The sequence below is a fragment of the Oryza brachyantha genome, chromosome 5, assembly GCF_000231095.2.
Source record: "Oryza brachyantha chromosome 5, ObraRS2, whole genome shotgun sequence".
Classification (NCBI taxonomy): Eukaryota; Viridiplantae; Streptophyta; class Magnoliopsida; order Poales; family Poaceae; genus Oryza; species Oryza brachyantha.
This window is the reverse complement of record NC_023167.2, coordinates 5029423-5054012: the sequence shown is the minus strand read 5'-3', so window position 1 is coordinate 5054012 and position 24590 is coordinate 5029423. Positions and strand designations below refer to the sequence as shown.

The 24590-nt window shown below is 38.9% G+C and overlaps 2 protein-coding genes across 5 annotated transcripts; one reads left to right on the top strand and one right to left on the bottom strand.

Annotated features, from left to right (window-relative positions):
- The first annotated feature begins 1911 nt into the window (after window positions 1-1911).
- On the top strand, window positions 1912-7693 carry LOC102703306 (UDP-rhamnose/UDP-galactose transporter 6-like). Of its 4 annotated transcripts, none has more exons than XM_015837758.2 (7): window positions 1912-2050; window positions 2885-2942; window positions 5058-5232; window positions 5384-5568; window positions 5648-5848; window positions 6219-6380; window positions 7135-7693. In XM_015837758.2, exons 3-7 carry the CDS (start codon window positions 5103-5105, stop codon window positions 7462-7464), a joined length of 1008 nt encoding a protein of 335 aa, XP_015693244.1. In that variant the 5' UTR covers window positions 1912-2050; window positions 2885-2942; window positions 5058-5102; the 3' UTR covers window positions 7465-7693. The 4 variants fall into 4 exon arrangements, with proteins under 4 accessions (XP_015693244.1, XP_040379997.1, XP_006654161.1 ...); XM_040524063.1 differs by lacking the exon at window positions 2885-2942 and adding an exon at window positions 2504-2553; XM_006654098.3 differs by lacking the exon at window positions 2885-2942.
- Window positions 7694-11408: 3715 nt separating this feature from the next.
- Window positions 11409-21137, bottom strand: LOC102703308 (signal recognition particle subunit SRP68). Its single transcript, XM_006655038.3, has 13 exons — window positions 20821-21137; window positions 20658-20724; window positions 19610-19720; window positions 18651-18840; window positions 18442-18527; window positions 18063-18255; window positions 15034-15145; window positions 14735-14862; window positions 14369-14575; window positions 14186-14295; window positions 13746-13869; window positions 12909-13058; window positions 11409-11888 (listed from the first exon to the last, which is right to left on the bottom strand). The coding sequence occupies exons 1-13, from the start codon at window positions 20912-20914 to the stop codon at window positions 11670-11672; spliced, it is 1791 nt and encodes a 596-aa protein (XP_006655101.1). The 5' UTR covers window positions 20915-21137; the 3' UTR covers window positions 11409-11669.
- Between the last annotated feature and the right edge of the window lie 3453 nt (window positions 21138-24590).

Below are 24590 nucleotides of genomic sequence, written 5' to 3'. Positions count from 1 at the left end.
ATCGATCGGCTCGACTTATTTAGAATTTTAGATCGGCAGTTATTTATGTTGCATCGGCTTATGAAAATTACATGCAAATTGGTTTTAGCCGATCGTAACATACGATTCATTATTTATTCCAAGTAATTCGCCGGTTTATTTATTAGCCTTATCGATCTTCATGTTTTCTATAATCATATCGTACTCAACTGCATACTGTCTTGGTTAAGTCTAATCTCTGTATGTCTAGTTCGACCTGGTTATAGGGGCTTGTCCGATCGACTAATATTATTAAATGACTTGGTGGGTTATGCTGGTCTAATATTTATTTCAAGTCTATTTCTATTGGTGTTTCTGGCCGATCCATGTTTTTACAGCCGATTGTCATCCTATCGACTAACCGTTACATCATCAACGTTCGATCGGCTGGATATTTAGTTACCTATCGGCTTGATAGCTGATCGGCTTGTTTTACTGTTCATCTTGTCAGTTGTAGGATCAAACTGACTGACACACCCGCGCATCATTCTAAGAATTTAGGTCCTGCACTGAAGCTGTCGAAGATTGACTCACAGGCCTACGTGTGTGACCGTTGATTGTTATTTTCAGCGTCAACAACCGGGGTCCTCAAACCACCAAAACCATGATGGCTAGTGTGATTATGGCGGTGCGTTAGCAGTAATACTAAGGTAACCGTACTAGATTCAAATAAAATTTATATTTGATGTGTGGGTTTCCATGTTACCGTGGTTTTTACTGGGGTGCGATAATGGTACAAACTACATTTTCTATGAACCTTAATCCACACAAGGACACGATCATTGTAATAATTTTGGTATCGAGACAAAATCTATACCCTCGTCTTTTCGCTTATCTTACTACTAAATATAAAAGTTCTTCCACGAATTATTTTTAATCTATAATACGTCGTTTCGCTCCTGTCTAATTTCAGCTAAATCATTAAGCCGCTAATATTTTGATTCTTGAACAAAATTTGGCCTTGTGTTGTTGATCCTGCAGTGCTGCTATTGCCGTTGCTGCCACACCAGCAAAATTGTCTGGAATAATCTCACACTGCGGGCTGCGGCGCTCTCCTCGAACAAACCGCTGCTACGAACACCCTAAAACCTCATCTTATCTCTACCCTCCCTCCTGGCGAACGCACGGGCGGAGAGCGCATGGCGGCGAGCCTCCTCCCCTCCCATGTGCAGCCTCCTCGCCCTCCCGGCCGACGACCGTCCTATCCATTTCGGGCTCAAATCGAACTCCAAAAGGTATGCATGTATGTATGTATCCATTCTCCCTCACGTGCCACTTCATGTGCCGGTCGGCGCTGGTGGATTGGAGGTCCTATTAGTCTTGGGGTCGATTTGTTGCTCCCCTCCCAATTAACTCCCCAGTTCGTCCTGATTTGGTTTACTTGTTGCGTACCTAGTGCACTACATAGTTTCTAAGAATACTTCATGCCCTCATGTTAGATATGCAGCCTGTATAGATCTAGTCACCAAGAACATATTTTGTTGCCTATATTAAATTTAACTTGTATCTATTATATATGGAGATGACTGTTTGGTTGACTGGACGGTAAATAGGGCCAGACCCAATAGATGCAAAAACGGTGAATCGATTAGTATCTGGTTGGCCTGGCCGAAGGCATGCACGCGGGCTGCACCCGCCCGTGCAGGAGTCGGTGACCCCCTCCCACCCCCCTCATTTCCTCCCTCTCACTTTCCTCCAACACCCGAGAACTAGGGTTTGGAAGCCCGTTCACCCCCGGTCAGCCGCCATTCCGCCGCCCCCGGAGCCGGCGCCAGTCCGCAGCCGCCGGTGCCGGCGGCAGTCCGCTGCCGGTCGCTATCCTCCCCCCTCCCCCCCCCCACCCCCGCGACAGTCCTCTGCCCCCGTCGTCCTTCGCCGCCGCTCGGGCTCCGCGTCGGTCGCCGTCCTCCGTCCCCGTCGTCCTCCGCCGAGCTTGTGGTCGCCGTCCACCTCCGCCGCGGTCGCCTCCTCCCGTCGGGCGGCCTCTGTCTCTCCCACCGGCCACCTCCATCTCCCTTCTTCCTCTACTCCGGTAAGTTTTTTTCGGAATAATTAACTTTTTGATTTACTTGCATGTGAGCAGACTAAGATCATTTCCCCATAATAAATCTTCTAGATCTATTAAAAGCTGGCATTTTCTGGGTTGGTTTGTGTGGATTAAAGGTTGAATGCTTGCTCTGTTGAACCTGTATCATTGTACTCAGTTATCGTGTGATTAACCTGTATCTTTGTACTCGGTTATTTGGTGTGATTATTTATTGTCTCTCCCAGATCTAGTCACTTTTCAGTTTGATTTGCATGAATATTAGTTGTATTGTTGTTTCCGGGATCAGTATCAGAGTAAAACCTTGGTGTCTATTTTATTTCCATTGTCAATGACTGTTTGCTACTGGACGTAGCACTAGTTGACTGATAGTATACGCATTGACAACACTATCCATTTTTATTCTGTCTTGACTATGCATTATATATTTTATTGGCATAGATGGAAGAAATGCGACGTATTCAACAGACCTTAATTGCTAGAGCAGCTGGGTTAGTGCATCATCACCTCAACTTCTCGTTTTAAGAGGACTATAATGATGCGCTGTTGTGGACTGTCACTTTGCCTGAAAGTTTTGATTTTTTTAAAGTTCCCTTTTCAAGTTGTCTGTATGCTAGTTTAATTTGATTGGACTGCTTGCGATCTCCCAGTTTCCTAATTATCGTATGTTTCTAGTTAATGAGTTGGCATCTTTTTATTGTGCTACAAAGATTGCTAGCCTTTATTAGGAGATAAATTAATGAGAAGTATCATAAAGGGCTATACAGCCAAACTCTAGCATTAGCTGATCAGCTGATCAGAGCTACCCGCCTGACCGCTCAGGGACAATCGGATGGAAAAAAAGGAGGTATGGCGCATGGACTAGTGCAAGAATCAACAGGTAACAGGAACAAATGACAAAAACAGTATTATTTAACATGGCATGATATTATACGACACTACTTAGCAATTATACGGAACAAGTTGACATTTAACATGGTAACAACGATAAATTATTTGCAAAGCACAGAAAATACCTCAGCTAACGAAGTTTCATGCTTTCAGCAATGCATCAAAAGATAAATAGAGGATAGATATATACAGTAGTCAACTAATCATATAACCTGCCAAACAAAGAGCAATCATAGATTAACAGTGCCAGATTTGAAATCGATAAAGTAAAGCAAGACATAGGAATGAAATGTAAAACTAGTAATGAAGTTTTTAAGGCGTCTAGGTCCTAGCCGCCTAGGAGATCTAGGCAATTGTATTTGCCTATCTTTCTTTTTCTGAAATGCTTTCTTAATTTTCTGAAGATCTACAGCAGCATTTCCGCTTGCATGAGTACTTGGGTTTGTACTACTAGACTACCGGTTGAAATAGCTCTTCAAATCTGCAAGAACAAATTCACAATCACACAAATGCAATCTCAATTTTTCAATGACAAATTTGTACATTTTGCATTTGCAATGTTCTCAAATTCTCAATAATATCTGTGCCAACAATTTACCCTTCCACTTTCTATCCATTTTCTTATGGAGCCTGGAAATACACAACGACAAACCCAAGAACTGGAAGCCTACCTGATGCCTTTCTCAGCTGAGCTGCCTGCCTTTGCCTGCTGTGGCAGCTGGCACCCAGCTGCTTGCCAGTGGAGGGCCTCGCCTGGCTTGCTGGATGCTTACTGCTGTGCACGCCTGTGCGATCCGCCCGTGCCGCCGCCACCGCTGCTGCCACCCCTATCCCCTTAAGTGTTGAACAGAGTCGTCAGAATGCTAGCTAGCCGGGCACCTAGGCCGTGCCCTTGCGCTCACGCCGTCGGCCACAGCCAGTTGTCTCCAATCACCTGATGGGAAGAGAGGAAACGAGATGGGGAATTTCTGTAGCTAGGGTTCACAAGTCAACACATACAACTTACAATTTACAAGCCTAGTGGGCATAGGATTTGCTGAGTCAGCAGACGCCGCATGCTCCTTACGTCACTCGATGTCTTACTGCTGCGCCATGCCTGTTTGCCTGCCTGGAGTAAGAGAAGGACTGAAGGAGGGCTGGGGGGGGGGGGTACTGGTGGGGGGCGCGAAGTCTGGAGAGCACCAGACCTTGCCTTACCGAGCCCTACACCACTGCTCAGGGACGACCCCTCCTCATCTTACAGTTTAATGTTCATAATAGGGAAGCATGTGACGAGAGGTACTCAATAAAAATTCTGAAAGGTAAAGTATCATTTATCAAAAATTACTGAAAGGTAGTGTCATTTATCAAGCTTTCAGATAATTTTCCTGAAACCTAGTTATTGAAAATATGATTCCATGCTTCTATCCTAAAGTTAGCATAGATCCATGATTCTGATGGATTCTTTGTCAATTGCATGACCATTTGTTACACCAAGGTATTCAGGAAAGGAACTATACTGTTTTTATCGAGCATTCTCTTGTCCTGAATTTTACCCACTATGATCATTAATGCATATGTGGTGCAAAAAAGAAGAGCATAGCCAATATCCCAGTTTATGGTGGTGTTGGTTCCATTTCCACCTTTTGTTCTCCAATATTTTACATCACTCAGTTTCATTGGTTGTTACATGCCTTTGAATTTCAGAAGGTGCAAAAATTTTGATCCAGAAAAAATCAATTAGTATTATACAATATTTGAGAAATTATGAAAATACCACCTCAAAAATATAAATTTGGAATAATGCAATTGAAAAGTTTGCAAGTTGGAATATGCCTTTGCAAAAGGCATGAACTTAACAAAATATTACTCCGAGTTGTTCCATTCACTTACAGGTGGTGTTTTCATAATTTTGATCCCAACTCTTTGGGATGATAGTTGATAAAGAGCATCTTTTCGGACAATATTTCCCTAATTTTTTTTTGTCTCTGGTCTGGTAGGAAACTAATTTTCTCAATAAAGTTTAGGAGCAGTGACTTGTATGAATGTCAGTTGTTTTTCAATGTATGCTTATATATCCTTATATTATTCAAATAATATCTTAATAAAAATGTTTTCAATGTAGATTCTGATACTCCAAATTGGATTAGACTCTACATGACAAGAAAATATGGCACCTGGAAGCAAGGCACAGAGAAAAGCAGCATTAGATGCTGGAGCTTGGATGTTCAATGTTGTAACGTCTGTTGGTATCATCATGGTCAACAAGGCCTTAATGGCTACACATGGTTTTAGTTTTGGTAAGATAATCCTTAATATTCACTCATCTTTTATTGGGTTATGTTCGTATTCACATGTGTGATCACTTGTATAGATTAATCTGCAACAATCTATGACTGCTACTGAACATACTCTTGTACTAATATTGCGGTACTATGCTTGCTTGTACAGCTACAACATTGACTGGACTGCATTTTGCAACCACGACCTTGATGACATTAGTAATGAAATGGCTGGGATATATACAACCATCCTACTTACCAGTGCCAGAACTAATAAAATTTGTCTTTTTTGCAAATTTATCAATTGTTGGGATGAATGTTAGTTTGATGTGGAACTCTGTTGGATTTTACCAGGTGAAGAAAGTATTTAGTTCTTTAATGGTCATTGTTAGAATGGGATGCACATACTAATTTGCTCCTTACACCATTTCAGATTGCCAAGTTATGTATCATTCCAGTTTTGTGCTTTCTGGAAATCCTGTTTGATAAAGTCCGATACTCAAGAGACACGAAGCTCAGTATAATGCTTGTTCTAGTAGGTGTTGCCGTATGTACTGTGACTGATGTTAGTGTGAATTCACAAGGGCTCATAGCTGCCATAATAGCAGTTTGGAGCACTGCACTACAGCAGCATGTGAGTATTGCCGCTTCTAGATTTGTGCCTTTGTTGTGCCCTCCCACATACTGAGAATTCTCATGTGTTAACTCTTCTTTGATACCTTTGCTGCCAAGTTGTCAATATTGAATCCTGAAAAAGTTAGCATGTGTTGTTCCCTATCTACAAAGTTTCCAAACCATTAATGTGACCTCACGTGTATTTTGCTTCCTTCTAACTGCTGTCCTAATTACTCATGTTAAGAAAAGTTTAGTTAGTGATTTTTTTAAAAAAATATTTAGATCTTGCTTGCTTATCTGCTAGTAGAAGTCTTGTCCTTTCTGACACTTTTCAGGGTAAATTTTCCTATAGTTATTACTTGTTTCATTTCTTTTCTTCTGTGCTGTAGTATGTTCATCACCTTCAAAGGAAGTACTCGCTTGGCTCATTCAACCTCTTGGGTCATACTGCTCCAGCTCAGGCAGCATCCTTATTAATACTTGGGCCTTTCGTGGACTTCTGGCTGACCAACAAAAGAGTTGATACTTTCAATTACACAGCAATAGTTACGGTATGTGGCGATTCTCTGCTTAGCTTGTTATAAACATGTCAGTAGTAACCCATATAGCTCTATTGATGATACCACCTGAACTAATTATCATGAACGAGAGTAGTACATTCTGGAACTAGAGATTTTTCTGGTTGATTTGGTCCAAGAACTTCAAGTAGGCTGGAAAGCAATGAGATTATAGGAAGTGGTGTTTGGTATAAGGTTACCACTATCTTTAAGATGGTATTTTGAGCAATTTGTTATCCAAAGTATGCGTTGCACTGTTCTGTACTGGTAATATCTCTTTCAATCTTCTTTGTGCATGCTTATACCTTATAACTTTTGTAATATATCATATTGTAAAGGAGTAATCATTCATAAACATGAGTTCATGATTGGCTTGTACATACCCATTATCATATATGAACCAACTATATATTTATAAAACCTTGCAAATTCCTCTATGACTAAAAGGATGTGCCCTTAAAAGTATGGAAGTGTGTTTGATAATTGATACTAGTAGAGAAGTGTATGTAATATAAAATGCCATAACCCAAATGCTTCATGAAGTTTAGCCATTAAAATTTTTTATGGTATCCTATAGATGCTTCTTAGACACAAGCATTTCTTTGAACTATTAATTAAATCTAATGAACTGAGCATGTGATATATTGTTTGGAGGATAAAGATTCCTTTACCTGTTGTTGGCTTGAGCAATACTACTTTTTATCCTGGTTGGGGCTAACATTTTCATTTTCATCTACCTGCTTTTCAGTTCTTCATTGTACTGTCGTGCATAATTGCTGTTGGGACAAATCTTAGTCAATTCATATGTATCGGAAGATTTACAGCAGTCTCATTCCAAGTTCTAGGCCACATGAAGACGGTTCTTGTGTTGACCTTAGGCTTTCTTTTCTTTGGAAAAGAGGGCCTTAACTTCCATGTTGCGCTTGGCATGATCCTTGCTGTGATTGGCATGATTTGGTATGGGAATGCTTCATCGAAACCAGGAGGCAAAGAGAGGCAAGTTTACTCGGTGCCCAGCGAGAAAACTCAGAAACATGGCATATTATCATCACAATCGGAGGTTGACCAGAAGGTTTAAATGAGAGCTACATACGTGTTCCACATTATTGATGAATAGTGTTTATTGAACATCTTGAGGACCATGATCAAATTTATTCTTTTTATACGTTTGAGATGTTTCTATAGAAATTTGTAGGCAATAGCAGAAAGAGGGTACCTGGGCAAACTGCCCTGGCTATACTTTTGCGGCATATATGTCAACAAAAATTTAGATATTCATTCAAATTTTTAATATTACTTTAACTGCATATATATGGTCTTTACTTTAGTATTACTATTGATTATTAAGCAGGGCTGTGTAAGTTGTGTTCTTAAAATTTTTGTCTGCACGGCCTGCATAAGGTGAAAGCACAAATGACTATTTGCCTTGTGTTGCATTCAGCACTTTTTTTCCACACCATCTGCAACCTGTATGAGGTGAAAGTATAAATGACTCTGTTTTGTGTTGCATTCAACACTGTTTTGACAATAAATTGTGTTGAGTTGTGGCATCATTATTGAAGAAAATTTTGGGGTACTAGTTGTACCTTCTAATAAAGAAAATTTTATAGGACCACAATCCTGTAGCAAAAATGTGCATGCAAGCCTTTTGTACAAAGGAACGGACTTCACCGGCCCATCTTTCCATCCGTGTTTATGTTTATAAGCTATTTTTTAATTTTTGAATTTAAATTTGGAGTAGGTTTTAAGATTTTTTAATCGTATTTTAATTTTTAGCCTTAGTCTTAAATTGCTGAGAACACGTATAGTTTTATTCACAATTTATGGTTTTCACTTCAATTCCTCTAAAGTTTTGTGTGGAACGAGCCATGTCATACAGATATGGAATGAAACAACCATAAAGTATATATTCTTTTTAGTGTTCAAACTCTTGGACTCTTGGTTTGTTATATTTCCTGTCTTTTCGTTCATGCGAGGTTTTAGATGGCATGACATTTTTTTCCTGATTTTTCCTTGGAACTATCTTTTTGGAATTGTACATTCCAAATGGACCTTGAAACTGGACCTTGAAACTGAAAAGGTGTTATCCCACCAATTCTGGTTATCGAAATTTACTGCTACCTGCGTTTTATATCGTACGTCTTTCTGGTCTAAATTCATTTATTAATAAATATTATAATTTATATATGTGTCTAGATTTATTAGCATCTGATAATCCTAAAAAGACTTATATTGTGAAACAAAGTTCTAGTCTTATTTAAATTCATTTATTAATGAATGTATATAATTTATATATGTGTCTAGATTCATTAGCATTTATATGAATCTAGATAATCTAAAAAAAACTTACATTATAAAACGGAGGGAGCAGAGAATACAAACCTCAGATTGAGACCTGACAGACTTTTCTCTCCATGGTGACAACTGGGAGCAAGCTGGATGAAATTCCATTAAATAAAAAAAAAATCTAATTCACATCATGGGCTTTGGGAACTTCAAAAATTTTTGGTAAAATAAAAAAATCATCCTTGAAACAAGGGAGTTTTCACATTTTTATTTGAGATTTATGTAACTTATGTGGTTAAGATTGGCTGTCAGAATGTGCACCTATCATCCAAATAAGATCGATCCGTCTTTTCTCTATTGAAAAGTTCCTGCTTTTACCATTAATTTTTCATATATTTCATATTTATACAGTTGATTCTCTTCAATTACCTCCAAATTTTTTATTTATATATTTATTAAAAAAATACAAAAATAGTTTTTTTAAAAAAAATGCAAGAGTATACCACTTTCATCCCGTATAATTTGCATGTGCTCACGTCAACATCACGTTGCCTTCACAACACAACAACCAATTTTCAATAATTCAATTGCCATGTGGTTTTCAACTCTTAGGCGTTTCTTTCCATACCAAGTATAACCTACTATATAAAGATGTGTTTGGTTTTAGGGATAAGATAAGTTGGGATAGAGCCAAGCCAACCCATTTCTAACCCCACTTGGTTTGGAATAGATGGGATGTGTTAAACCCTAGAGGAAAATATTCCTTTTAGATCCAAGTCTAACCTATCCCTCCAATTTTTTACCTCAATGTCAATGTCACTGGCTGAAAAGAAGGGTTTATTCTTAGCTGAAATTTTTTTAGGAATTTATGTATATAAAATAAGTGTTCTAAAGACAGCTAAACTGTAAAAAGATCTTATGGAGAGTGTACGCTATAGCGCCGCCTCTTCCATGCCCACAAGCAAGAATACAGGAAAAGAGGAGCAGTGCTTAAAGACACAAAGCGTGGCAACTTAAATATTCACTCTATTTTTTTAATTTGACCTAGTTGACTTTTTATCTGTATTTAATCATTCGTCTTAATTAATTTTTTATATAATTATAAATTATTTTACTGTGATTTGGTTTATTACTCTATACACTTTAAGCATGACTTATAATTTTAATATTTAAATAAAAGTTCTAAATAAAATAAAGATCAAATATAAATCTAAAAAGTTAAAGGTGTTAGATAAAAAAAAAGAGAAAGTAGCATGAATGTAGAAAAGGAGCACCGCTTTTAAAGACAAGAATGGCAAGGTATGGGATAGCAAGGTGTGGTGGTCAAGGTAAGCAGATCGACCACCATAAGAATGTCATCTCTTCATATTTGAGTGAAATTTTCTGTTTAGGTTTCACTAATTTGGGCATCTGTACCAAGGAGGATATAGAGAGAATCGGTTATTGTAATCAAGTGCAAAACGATTTTGGTTTTCTTATGCTGCTCTCGAGATCAAATCTGATGCAAAACTTCTACAGGTATAAGGCCTTTGCACCAAGATGTCACTGTTCATTGTGGATCTGGAGTCCCGTAGAGAGAAGGGAGAAAACTTATTAGTTTTCATGTAATGAAGTGTAAAAGATTATTCTTAGCTTTATTTATCAGCCCTTAAGCATACATTTTCTGAATGATTAAATAGTACATCTTTGTTAAAAAAAATTATATATAAGTTTATCATCTCACATTTTTATAAAATAGATTTATAACTTTCTAGTAGTTAATTTTATCATTTACACCGTTAAATGACTATAAAAAAATAAGATAATTGTTTATCTCCCATCTATAAAGAACACAGCGTAGGCGCCCAACGATAACGGGAGGACACTGACTGAATTTAGGTTCTTTGATAAAATATGACCCAAAAGATGTATTTTTGCGATAAAAAATGCTTAACTCCGTGATTTTAGGATAAGATGTAAACCTAAACTTAGGGGTTTGCAATATTTACTCCTAAAAATATATATAGCTGAGTGAGTTCTATGAGTGAGATGTGAAAGGATCTATGGATCCTTGTCCATTTCCATCCTTGGCAGCCTAGAACAGGCTAAAACGTAAAAAGGTATAATAGATAATTTGTCATGTACAAAAATTATAATAACATATATTTGAAATAGTTCACCCAGTTGATAATAGGATAGCAGTTTCTACATGTGCCCTACATAAGGAATCTTGATTACCACAAGCATTATAAATATAATGTCCTGAAATAGTTCACATATGTGACTGTATAGGACATCCAAAATTTGTGGTCTTTGCTGATGGATGCCACAAAACTTTGGCATGCCTAGAAAAAACCGTAAAAACTTTGAAATTTGTCAAGGGACATAACAGTCATTGTTTTATTATTTCCAAACTAAACAAGGGGAGAAACACTTTCAAATGACGAAAAATCTAGCACATATACAATATCAGCGTAACACAATCTAGCAGGAAGTACCCAAAGAGCAATCATATTCATTCCATCTACTTCAAATTTATATCTACCACATTCTCAAAAATCTCTAAAAGAACAAAATGAATTTATAAAATTAAGAAGTTGTGATATGGTCATACTCTGCAAGATAAATCTATATTTTGTATTAGGCTTTTAAATAAGAATTTAAAAATTATTGATCTCTTTCACCAAACATCAAACATGACCGGAGGGTGTATGGCATTTAGATGGTAACAATTTAATTCTGAAAACAGGCAACAGCTGTGTATCAAGTCATAGCTTCATACTGTATATAACCGAGTAAGTTATGGTGAATAATGTTTAAAATTGATACACTTCGGAGAAGTAAATACTTTTGCCTAAGAACAAAATAGTATGACATTCTGAAGGGAAAAAGGATGCTTGACAAAACCCTTCCACCAATCGAAGAGTGCAATTCATGGCAAATGAAAAGAACAATTCAAAGCGCCAAACTAATGTATCAAAATCAAAGAGGAAGATAACACTGTTGAACCCCTCCTTTTCAGCCCCATAACCTGCTTAGCAGACCCTTCTTCTCCTTCTTCATTCTGTTTTCAATGTTTGGGAACTCGATTGCATTATATGCCATGTCAAGAACAATTGGGTTACATGGAACTGATTGGAATGGAGGTGGGAATCGTGCAATGTGACAAGGCGTTTTGGTATTCAATTCACCAAGTACTGATTCATAGCTTTCTAGCATATCAAGAAGGAAAGCATCCTGCAAAATAGTAAAGTACATCAGAATCTGTTTGAAGATGTTTTATACCAAAGCTTGCTTTCAAATGCAAATCAAATTACATACAAAATCTTAACCTACTTAAACTTAACAAACATTAATGTCCTAACAGTACCCGTTATCTAATTGTTAATTCACTCAATTCACAGGTAATCGCTTTTGAACAATGGTAACTTGAAGAATTAATTATTTTTTAAACACTTAGATAGACTCATAAAAAAAGTGTAGATTTGTCTTGATATCAGGATTATGATAGACTCATAAAAAAAGTGTAGATTTGTCTTGATGTCAGGATTGTGGTGTTTCGTCAGTGGTCTAGGTTGCATTTTATGGATCATGTCAATGTCCAAACATGTATTTGTGCCAGTAGGGAGTAGTTGTCAAGTGCATCTCATCTATGAATGATTGAATGGGACAATAATTATTTAATGTGGCAGATATATTTTGTTAGCAGATGCTACAGTCTTCAAACAAGCCTGATGAGTGATGACAAATGAATTCTAATGCTCACAAGTTCCCCACCTGGGTAGACAAGTTGACATATGTGGTGGCTAAATCAGCATGTGAGTTCGCATGCCACCATCCATGTTTGTGTCCTAATTTACCTGTTTGAAACGTAATGAATAGACTGATGGGAAGGATCTATACAATCTTTTACCGTAGGTTGAATTACACTGTATCCTAAATGGCAGTTGTTTAAAATTGTAGTCTTTTTTTCAGTAGGTTGAAAGGGGAATCGATTCAAGTATGTTCATGACCTTTAGTAATACATATTTGTACCCATAAGCTTAACTGTTAAGAATTTCATGTGACTTGCTAGAATATCCCTAACAGCTGAAGCAGCATTTGATAATCAGAATGCTACCCAGTTTCTAATCTCCAAAATGTTCGCACTATTTTACTGATCTTAAACATCAATAGTAAATAACAGGGCATCATCCAAATGATGTAAATCTTAGTACCTTTCAACGTTGAATATGTCCTAGAATAAATAAAACATACCTTTCTTTTATCTTCACCAAGTGACAAAGTTGATACACCTTTAGAAAGCTTTTCAGGAACACTCTCTTCCTCCATAATACCTGTTGCATGTTCTATGCAGCTACTGGATCTACAGCTATCAGAAAGAGCCTTTAGATCTTGGACTAAGACCTGTAATAATTAACAGTAAGTTAGACATTATGAATATTTTTAAAAGAAAAACACAAATAGCTAATAGTCATTACTTTGAAAAATTCCTTCAACATAGTAAAGCTCAAAAATCATGTTCATATTGCCAGAGTAACTGGCCAACTGATACAGATCATCATATATATGGTATCCTGAGCAGACATTAAACAAGAACTGTATGGCTGCTACATGGCCTGACAGGGTTAACTAGTAAGATACGACTATCACCTTATGTATGAGCATTAACAGCAAGCAACCCAAGACTATCGATTCTTGGACCAGATCTTACGTCAGTCTCAACCACTATGAACTAAATAGTGCGCACACTATGGGCAACTAAAACTACTAGTGTAGCGACCACCATCATTATTGCGGTCGCTATATTCCATACCCACTATTTTGAAATTTGAACTGCTATGTTGTTACAGTAACACCGAGAGCCACAGAACAGCCACTATGACCACTATTTAGTACCATGCTCATCACTGATAATATAAGCACAAAGTTGCATTGATGGTAATAAACTTAAAACAACAATGAAAAATATTGACTAGAATCAAGAAGGTACAGAATTCTTACTGACATTAAAAAAATCAAGCAGTGTGTAAACCATTAAATATAACATGAGATTCAAATCAACAAGAAAAAAATATTTAGTTCAAGGAAAACCTTGTCAGGGCTGTTAGCCAGCTGTTGCAGTGCAGAATCAGTGATAGAACGGGCATGACAAAACAGCACATATGCTTCAGCCCTTTTACCAGCTGAACTGTACGACTTTGCCAAATAGAAACATCTGCAAGGTTTTTCAATAGAAAACTTGGAATTAGACATACATTACTAATACTAAAATGAAATCCTATATTAGAAAGTTTTAAACAAAAAAGTAATCTTAAAAAGTAAAACCACAGAAAATGCCTTTGAGCAATGTTAAATCTTGATAACCCACTATTTAACATGTGGTTTAGTAGATAGGAATTTATTGTAGCAGGCAAGGCATAAATTGTGAATATTACGATAACTTTTGAAGAGGTTTTTAGCCAAAGTAGAGAATGTGCATGCAAAGCAAAAAGAGAAAAAACAAAGCTCGATTTGAATGAAACAGAACAGACCTCTCAGCTCGGAAACCCAAACATTTCAACTCATACTCCTGAATAAAACTGTTTTCTTCCTCATTTTTATCCCTTCCTGAGCTAATTAAATCAGTAAGATCTGTTGTATTCTGCAAATTAAAGCAGCTTTACATCAGCAAAAGAACACAATTGTAGCAAGGCCTTGTATAAAAGCAAACTTACTTGAATTAGCAGATCATACAGCCGAACAAGTTCTTCTGGCTTTGTCATTTTCTCATTCTTTTCGTCTCGGTGCTTGGTAAACTTACTTTTAGCAATACTAATAAGTAACTGGTTTCGCTCAATGGTTCTGAACCCTAAAACAGCACTAACAGCCTTGTCAAGGCCATTCAATTCATCTCTTATATTCTCAGCATTTCCAGCAGAAGCCTGCATTATTAAAATTAAATGCAACAATATCATAAGACATATAGAGCTTTTAGAACACAAGTTGCTGCTGCTTTGTGTGTGTAGTGAGGGGGTGGGGATGTGAGCAATGTATCACTACATCTAATTATAATTAGAATTAAGAGCTAAAATTTTCTGTACCAAGTCATTGCGGATGCAACTCCGAGCATCATGATATGCAGAAAATATTTTATCGAAAATGCCAAGTTTTTTGTCTGCTGGAACTGATTCTGAGTTTGCACCATTCAAGTCTTTCTCCAGCTGTTGAGCTGATCATACATCACTAGATTAAAGAGAGTTTGACAAGTAGAAAACTTAGAAAATGTAGGAAGATGTTAAACTAAGATAAAATTTTCTCAATATGATACAGCCTGAATTATGTACTATCATTGTTTGAGACAAAAACCAGAACTGTAAGCCACACAAAATTTACTGCATACCTTTCAAAATGGAAACACGGGTCTTTGCATTAGTAATTGGAAATCTGCGACCAAGCCAGCTAAACTCCGTCATGGAAGCCGCCTGCTGCAATCTTGTCTCTGACAATACTGCCTGAAAGTTTCCCCAACATAAATACATATCCGAAGATGAATAAAAAATATTTTGGTAACTGAGAAATTAAAAACAAATTGGCACTAGATACATGAAATAATCATTTCCAAATAGTTAGAACTCTCAGCATGAAATTGATAGCAACAGTTGTGTTTGGTCAACATGAAATCAGACGACAGGATTGGAAAACTACCAGCATGTCCAAATGAACAAAGAATATATACCCAACTTCTGTAGCGCTATCTGGACAAGCATAATAACTCCTTTTTGACTTCTATTAGAAAACTAATCAGCATGTCCAACATCCAAAATTGTCCATACCAAGATAGTGGGGCCGTGGGGGTTTCAACAAACTACATGATTTGTTGACATAAGAAAAAATAATCCACCAAAAAATCATACCGAAGTTGTCCATACCAGCAAAAAAATTATCATTTTATCAGGTATTTTTCACATCATGCAATGGATATAGCTATTATTCCAGCAAATTAAGGATGCAGAACTAACAAACATCATCCTACATTTCTAGCAGCATTTCTTTTACTGTATTCCCACAAGCACACCTGCATATGGTATTGAAAACAAAGCCCAGAATGAATCACCATGTTATGCAGATACTACACCGGGCTTTGGGCCTGATTGGGGGAGCTTATAGCAGCAGCTGTAGATTCTCACAGAATCTGCAGAAGTCAGAAGCACTCCCAAATGGTATTCAGCTTCTCAGAATTTGGAGTTGTAGAATCCAAAAAATGGAACTAGAAGCCAGAAGCTAGGAAACCCAGCTTTTCTAGATTCTGAGAAGTTGGTTTCTCACCAGCTGCTTCTCAGAATCTTAAGCTCCCCCAACAGGAATGGCAATTGGACCCATGGGTCCGAGGCCCCAACGGGTTTTTTACCCAATGGGTGCAGGTATGGGTGAAGATTTGCACCCATGGGTTTGCGGGTATAGGTACCCGTGAAGCTATGGGTTGAGTATGAGTTTTAGATTTTACCTATGGGTGTTCATTGGGGCCCAAAAAATCCAGCGACGCCTTGAAATATTCGGCATGGAGCTTATTGTCCAGTATTATAAGCTGAGAGCACAAGACTATTGTTTATGTATGATTGGCTGCTTGCATCGATATGATTGGATGACTGAACGTTAGAATTCGACAAGCTTAATTTTACTTGCTATTGTACCTTTTTCATTTTCTTATTGCTATATTAATCAATCGACTATATTTATTTGTTTGTTGTCTACAATTAAATATTAAAAAACCTTAATGTGCTCATAGAGATATCTCGATTAAGATGTTTTTTATTTGACATGGTTTCACCCAGTGGGTACCCATTGGGTTTTGGGTACTCTTGCACCAATGAAGATTTACGGGTATAGGTTTAGCTTACAGTCACGGGTTCTGTGAAGGGTGGGTTTTTATAAAACCTGTCCCAAACCCAACCCATTGCCATCCCTACCCCCAAACATGCCCTTTGTTTGGGCTTCTAGCCTGCTTGTCAACCCCCAAAGCGGAAGACAACAAACAGGTTAATTCTAAACTGCGTTTTTTGAAAAAGGCAAGCCCATCCAACACTACAACCTATAACCTAGCAGAGGGCAATTAAATTACCCACCATGCCATCAAGTGAGAAAAGCATATTTCTCTCCTGCCAATCACCCCTCTCCCCATGACCCCCATGAGACAAACAGCACTCATCTGGCTAGGTGGCGATGAGGATGAGCTCTAGGGCTTGCCACCTCTATGTGCTGTCTCCCGTCAGCACCATCCCCAGTTACATCCTTCAATGCACCACCACCTCCTCCTCAGTCCTTGCCGGTCACTTTCCTCCATCTCCTACCCCCTACACCAGGACCACATCATGAATGTTGTCTCCAGTCTGATCCAGTCTTCATTAATTCATTAATAGTGGTGGAGATTATCGAGCTCCACTGATGTGAACTGATCACAAGACTGAACGGTGGCCTTCATAGATGTAGGTTTTTATGTTCCTTCTTCCCTGATTTACATGACCTTTGAGTAGCAATTCAAGCATTCTCTCTTAATAAAGAAATTGCATTGCTTTTGTACATCTAGAAATTGAGATGAACAAATGTTGGTTGCTCATCAATTTGTGCAGGTGGCTGCATCGTTCACTTGTATGCAGATCATGTATGTTCGTTGAATTTTTACACTTCACAGAAAGGCATTATGTTAGCATAATTTTCTTTTGCACCCCTATGTCGACTACTTTCCGATGCATATCAAACCAATTCATGTGAAATTACATAGGAAATAATTTGAATCAGCATATAAGAACCATAGTATAAAATTTCAGGGTTACTTAAGACAATTCACCCATTGCCTAAAAGTCTAACAGACATCCAAACCCTCCTAAAGCCAGAGTAACAAACAGTCCAATTGCTTTTAAGAATATCACAAGTTCCAACTGCTTCTCATGCAAAAGACAGAAAAGATTCTTCTGAAGAATACACAGAACAAAAAAGCTGGCCTAACAATAGCACTACTTTCTAGCAAGAACTCAACATTGCAAGTATCATTAGGTATGACCATAGATCATATGGTGAATTAATGGTCATGAATTGCAAGACCACTAAAACCACAAAAGTTCAACAGTATCTTTTCAGAAGAATCAAGACAAATGAAAAATGATAACCAGTAATACTGTCATCTGCCTCCCCTCGCCTACAACATAAAACTAGTATAAGAGTATCATGTGCATGCGCCACCCCACTCCCACCTTCCAAACCAAACCACTTAAAAAGAAAAAAAAAATCCATTCCCACACAAATTCTCCAAGGTAAAAACATGTACTTATCGCTTTAAGGGAGAAACAATGACACGAGAGCCTTTAAATAACATCAAACATATGCACACACACCCACATATACATATATATATAAGCAAGAAAATATATATACCTCAATCTTAGCCTTGAAAAGATCATAAGCAGGCCCATCCTTTTCCAAATCTAGGAGTTCATGTGCTTGCAAGGCTGATCCACCTAGTTTGCGAGAGCAGAACCCAATCATAGGTTCCACTTCCTCAATGCGTTGACGACACAAAAGTTGATTTTCTATACTCCCATATTTCCCAAGCTCCTCATATACAGCCCTGTGAGAAAAAAATACATTACTGGGCCATCAATGAGCTCCCAACAACTATTCAGGAAAAAGATTTAGCAGTGGAGTTGAGTATCAAACGAATCAGCACAGAAATCAATTACGGAAAGATAGATGAAAGAAATAATGGCCAAACTCCATAGAACCTAAACTAGGTAACAATGCTTGTGACACAAACCTGGTGTTCTTGAAATTCGTCATTGCTGCCTCAATGTTCTTCTCTTGCTCAAACAATAAGGTACCTTTCATGTATGAAGCATACGCCTACAAAAGAATTTTATCAAAGAAAATTACTTAGTGCCAGTATCGCAAAGTTTTTCCCGGTATCACAATATCATATTAAAATTTCTTGAATAAGTTCTGACAAACAAATAGTATCACACATACCTCAGCTTCCAAAGATGTCCTGGAATCTCCTTTTAGAGAACATAAATGTGAAAAAAGCATTGCCCATTTCACTGCTTTTCTAAATCTACCTAACATGTAGATACGCTGCTGTGCATTTGGACCAGCGGTTTTCTTTTCCATCGCATGACTCCATGCTCTCTCAGCCATATAAAATACTATATGTAGAAACCTGCTCTCATATGTTGAAATTACTTCAGAATGTAATGATGTAAGATATGTCTAAAAAACTGCACACAAGTTCAACAATAATGCTCAATGAAATTGTACTTGATGAAGTCATTAAAAAACAACGATGCAGCATGTCTGCATGTAATCATGTATACATGGCAATAATAATAAATACTTTTGCTGGGTGATGGGAGTAGCCTTCCTAATCAAATGCCAAGGAACGATTAGACTATTAGAGGCATCATATGCAAAAGAAGAGTGCAAACATTTAGCAAACGGTAGTTATGAAGCAAGATTACACTGAGCATTGTCATCGCTATGCATTTATGACATGGCAAAATTGGTTTTAATCATCCTCGATAACCACCTGGTTTCTCCTTTTGTGTTGGTGCCATGGTGATGGTGTCCAATGTGTGCGCTCTGGTTTTCACTAATGAAAGATGATCGATATAGGAACCCACACTGGTCGCAGGACTCCAACCCAGATATTGCAGGTACCCACGGGGCCAGGAAGTTAAACCTCTACCACCAGGCCACTAGCATGCTTCCTAACCATTGTTCTTAACATCTTAAGTACCATAGAAGTCCCAAATTGGTTCACTAAATAGTTTAGGTGGTGCATTCTGAGATCTAGATGGCAGATGCATGGTAATATTGAACACATATTGCACTATATAATGTTTCATATGTCATACAAAACAGGTAGCTTCTTTCTAATTTGAAATGGAAAACACAAGCATACAACAAAAAATCAGCAGAAAGCATCACACCTCACATCTGTCACTGTTGACTCTGTTATATTCTTCTTGGTATATTTACCACGGCCATGCAGAAACTTGAGGGACTTGTATAACCTTCTGAGACGTGCGGTACAGTATCTCCTGCAGGTCATGCACATCCTTGAGACAAAGGTGTAACCAATTACATGAAACATGAACTAAATTACAGGAAAATAGTGACCATCCAAGTGCAATGCATAGTGCAATTGAGGAGTTGTGTGAGAGCAATGGCAAGATCAATATAGATAGGTCAATTTGATATTGATTTATATGGGTCTAATTATTTATGGTTATTACACAGATAGAATATAATAATGGTGGGATGTTCAGAGCTCGGTGTCCAGAATGGTGTGCAGACTTTAAAAAGTGTGTAGTTAGAGGACGATCCCAATACATACACTACTAAGTGGTGTCCATGCCAAGCCATGACACAGAAACAACTTCCTCAATGTATTGTTTCTACTTGTGGGGTTCACATAAATTTTGCTCCAATTCTCTTCCTCCTCTCCGTCTCCCCTTCTTGCCTTGTACAGTTGCTCATAGAACTGATTTCTTACATGAGACCTTGTGCCTTCCTCAATAAATCAATAGCTAATTCATCAAAAATCCTATGTGGCATCCTATGTACTGCTAGGTAAAATATCCTACATGGAGCACCAGGACTACTCCGATCCTTTCTGTACTAGTATAGATCAAGATACATAATAACTTGTAAATAGTAACCAAAAGAAAGATATTTTGGCACAACAAAACAAGCCACATAACCAGGAAAAAAGGAGAAGCCATTGCAAAGAAAATATATTTCTTTATCATTTCTTAAAACAGGATTAAGGACCCGAATTCCGAAAATACTAGAGACCAGGTATATAATCAATGGTGTTTGCATAGAACAATTTGGATCGCTGGGAACAATACAACACATTACAAGTCCATCACAAACCCCAGGAGATAAGACTGGAAGCCTTAATCGATCCGATCTGCACCGGAGAAACCGTAGACAGATCTGGTAGGGCATTCGGGTCCCGGACGGGGCGCGCACCTGTACCGCGTGTAGTCGCCGTGGCGGAGGCCGTGCTGCATCTGCGCCTCCCTCATGAGCTCCAGCACTACAAGGAAGAGACGCCCGGATCAAGAAAGTACAGGGGTCCGTCCGGACATCGGGAACAATCGAGTGTTTGGAAGGGGAGGAAAAAGAAGCCCACCGTTGATGGAGAACCTGACGAGCGGCTTCTCCTCGGCCGCCGCGGCGTCGACCTCCATATCCGACGGCGTGGGCAGGTATGCGGGCTTCGACATGGCGGTGTGGGCAGTGAGGGGAGGGTGGTCGATCTGCGACGGTGGTTGGCGAGGGCGAGGGCGATGGATGGAGTGCGCTGGACGGCGGAGGCGCGGCGTGCGGCCGCGGGGAACGCCGGCGTCGAAGGTGGCTGGAACCCTAGCGCTCGGGATGCTGAAGGGAGAGGGGGCTGGAACGAGGGTATCTCCAGTAAGGCTGTCGAGTAGCCGAACTCGAGCGAGCCGGACTGTGGGCTCGAACTGAGCCTACCAACTCCGTTATGTGATAAAAGTTATTTTGATAATATTTTTTACTAAATTAATAATTTAATTTAATTCTATTAAATAAATTGTAACTAAGATTTAAAATTAATATAAAATATTAATTTAATTTATTATTTAAATATATAATGATTTATTTTTAATCTACTATTTCATCAAATAAAAAACATACATGGTTTTATACTATAAAACTTTCTGACATTATCTAGATTTATATGAATGGTAATAAATCTAGACATATATATAAAAAATATACATTGATATATATGGATGAATTTAGATAAATTCAAAAAGTCTTATAATATAAAACGAAAAAAGTATATATACATATAGGTAAGCTCGTGATAAGCTTGAGCTTGACTCAAGAAAGCTTATGAGCTTCAGATCAGACTCGGGCTTAGCTCGTTATGAGCTTGAACCGAGCCGAGTTCGAGCATCTCACGAGCTTCGAGCTTTTTTTATAGCCCTAATCTCTAGTGATAGCCAGGTAATATTTTCAGAAAGGTACGACCTTCCATATTTTTTTGATCAGGCAGGAGTCTTTATGATGCTTTTTGATGTTGGCATCCGCCCTGCTACATCTACATTGTGCTCCGCCTCTGCATCGCTTCACCTCCGGTGCCAATCTCAGGCATGTGTTGCTCCTCTCCACGGCTTCGTGCTCTAACACATGCCTCCTCGCACTCTACTGTCGCAGGTAGCAGTAATATTAGTTGGTGTTATCTAGTCCCAGGTGAATCAGTATCATTTGTTTAACTTGTCCCATTCGAATGGAATCGTTTTCTCTATTTATTTTTCATGAGTTCTTTTTGCCACTAGGAAATCACTCAAAACAACTTGAATGGTACACTCATGCCTATTGGACTGTTCAGCGACCAACTATTGCAAACATATATTTTTCGTGAGATGCTAGAAACCATTCAAAACACATCTACTATATATTTTAGGCCATGTTCGGTAGCCTCCCATAAGTTAACTTATCCTCCTCGTTTTTCACGCCCACGCTTCCCAAATTACTAAATGGTGCATTTTTTATGAAAATTTTCTATAGAAAAGTTGTTTTAAAAATCATATTAATATAATTTATATTTTTTAATAATTAATAATTAATTAATTATGTAGTAGTCTATTACTATGTTTTTCGCACTGGATAACTAACACACCCCCTACCTCCTACCAAACGGGGCCTTAGACATACTAGCCCCTTGTGGCCCCAAAATAGGAGGTGAGGAGGGCTTGCAGCCCCCTGCTGTGGACAAGAAGCCACTGAAGAGGGCGAGGAAGTGCCTGAACTACAATACAATGGAGATTAGGTTAATAGCGAAGAGCATCCTTTGTAATGCTTATAGGGTCTGGTTTAGGATGGTGGGCACACTGCTAGATCATCGGTTTGGCGGAGATCGTGATCCCATAGTGCACACATAGCACATAACGGAGGTCTAAGCGACACATGCCGAGATAAAGCTCGTGCTTAGGTTCCTTGTCAAGCTAAGGGCCAATAATTTGTTCAGTGTACTACATGAGGTAAGTTGGAACACGGAAGCCGGGGGTTTCACTCGAACACATGCGATAGAAAAGAGTGAGGAAAATAGGAGGGGCCAATTTATGGGATCCTATGGGACAAAATGGGCCATTCACATATGCATTCCATGATGACACACCTAGATGTCATGAAACGTAGGTGAAAGTCAAGAAAATAAAAGAAAGGAATCATCTCTCATTGGTGATAAAAGTACAAAGACAATATTAAAATTGGCCTATGAAGAGAGTATTAGTAAGAGTGGTAAATAGTTAAATGCACCCTTTTTTAGAGGTTGGAATTAAGATTTTCTAAGTATGTTTTTCCCTTTATCAACTTATGGTTATACATTTAACGGTTCTCGAATTACTATTTCTCCTAGAACCTTCTGCATCTAGATAGCCTGTTCTAAGGTAAGTTCATGATAAATTATATTTAATTTATAGGTCGAACACATAGAACTAAGCCAACTAGAGGGGGTGAATGGTTGGAATACCAAAAACCAAAAACTTTTAGCAAGATTAAAAGGTATCCTCATAACCAATAGAGATCGGTCTGATCTGTGTTGATCGGCCGGTCTAACCGCCATGGTGCCTTCATTTTGACTAATGTAGATCGGTTGGTCTTACCGCTACCTTCTGAAGCATCTAGGCCCCCGTTGTTAAATTTGGTAATTAATGACAAGCGCTAATTGTGAACTAACCATTACACTTGAGATATGTGTTTCAGTTTAGATTCACTCATAAGTGCTCATGGATGATTATTGACGTATTAAATTTTATGGCGCAAAGCAAATTGGAAGGAGTTGGTAATTCTAGCGTTTTAATTTTAAATTGATCGAGGTGAAGGGGCGATCAAATTTTTCCTAGTTCATCTTTAGCTTTGCCGTACTATTAAGAGGGGTAATGACCTAGCAAAGAGATGATTCTAATTGCCACATTAGGTCATTTGCATAAACATTTGAAACATATTTTCTTTCTTGCAAAACTCACTGAAGTCGGCCAGACCAAGGTCGGTCAGACCGACAGTCGTAGGGTGGTCTGACCGTCGACCACAGTCCGGTCTGACCGCCCATATTATGGCAGCCTAACCGCCCTGTTCAGCCGGTCTGACCGCAGGCTACTGGGCTGTCTGACCGCCCCCCTGGAGGCCGATTTTTGGCCCCTCGAGGTGGCCAATATAGAGCCGACGGAGCCGCAGTCGGTCAGACCGAGCTGATGGCGGTCTGACCGAGCTGAGGTCGGTCTGACCGGCTGCTCAACGCTGGTCTGACCGGCCGGGCCCCTAACATCACCTGTTAGAGCTCCAACGGCTAGTTTTCTAGCCCTTGCACAGTAGCATGGTCTGACCGGCCACATACCTCCGGTCAGACCGGCGGCACACAGAATTGGGGCATTTCGACCCTAACGGCTAGATTTTGTTGGTGGGGGTATAAATACCCCCCACCAGCAGCAAGAGAGCTCTCTTGGCTGCCATTTCAATTGCTCATATCCCTTGCATCTCTCACACACTCATTTGAGCTCAGGGTTCATCCATTTAGTGTGTTTAAGGGAGTTCTAGCCAAGAATCAAGTGCATTGCTTCATTGTAGAGCTAGTGTGGCACTTGATCATATCCACGCCGGGTCATCGTTTATTACTCTTGGAGGTTGCCGCCTCCTAGACGGCTTGTGGTGGAGTTGCCCGGTGATCTCTCCAAGAAGTTGAGGAAAAGACCCGACGTCGGCTTGTGAGTGGCTCGGTGTTCGCCATCTCCGGAGTAGAGGAAGAACAACCCTAGTGATCGAGGTTTGGGTAGTCATCTCCTTGGGCCGGCTCCCACTTTGCCCACCCCTTGATGAAGGGGGAGTGCGGTGACTTTGTGGTTGAGCGGTGGAGTTGGGCTCGCCTCAACGGGG

Coding starts and splice junctions, on each gene's coding strand:
- LOC102703306 (XM_006654098.3), top strand. CDS start 5,103: ATGGCACCTGGAAGCAAGGCACAGAGAAAAGCAGCATTAGATGCTGGA. Junction 5,233..5,383: donor TACACATGGTTTTAGTTTTG/GTAAGATAATCC, acceptor TTGCTTGTACAG/CTACAACATTGACTGGACTG. Junction 6,381..7,134: donor ATTACACAGCAATAGTTACG/GTATGTGGCGAT, acceptor CCTGCTTTTCAG/TTCTTCATTGTACTGTCGTG.
- LOC102703308 (XM_006655038.3), bottom strand. CDS start 20,914: ATGTCGAAGCCCGCATACCTGCCCACGCCGTCGGATATGGAGGTCGAC. Junction 19,721..20,657: donor GGCGACTACACGCGGTACAG/GTGCGCGCCCCG, acceptor CATGACCTGCAG/GAGATACTGTACCGCACGTC. Junction 13,059..13,745: donor TGGCTAACAGCCCTGACAAG/GTTTTCCTTGAA, acceptor TAATTATTACAG/GTCTTAGTCCAAGATCTAAA.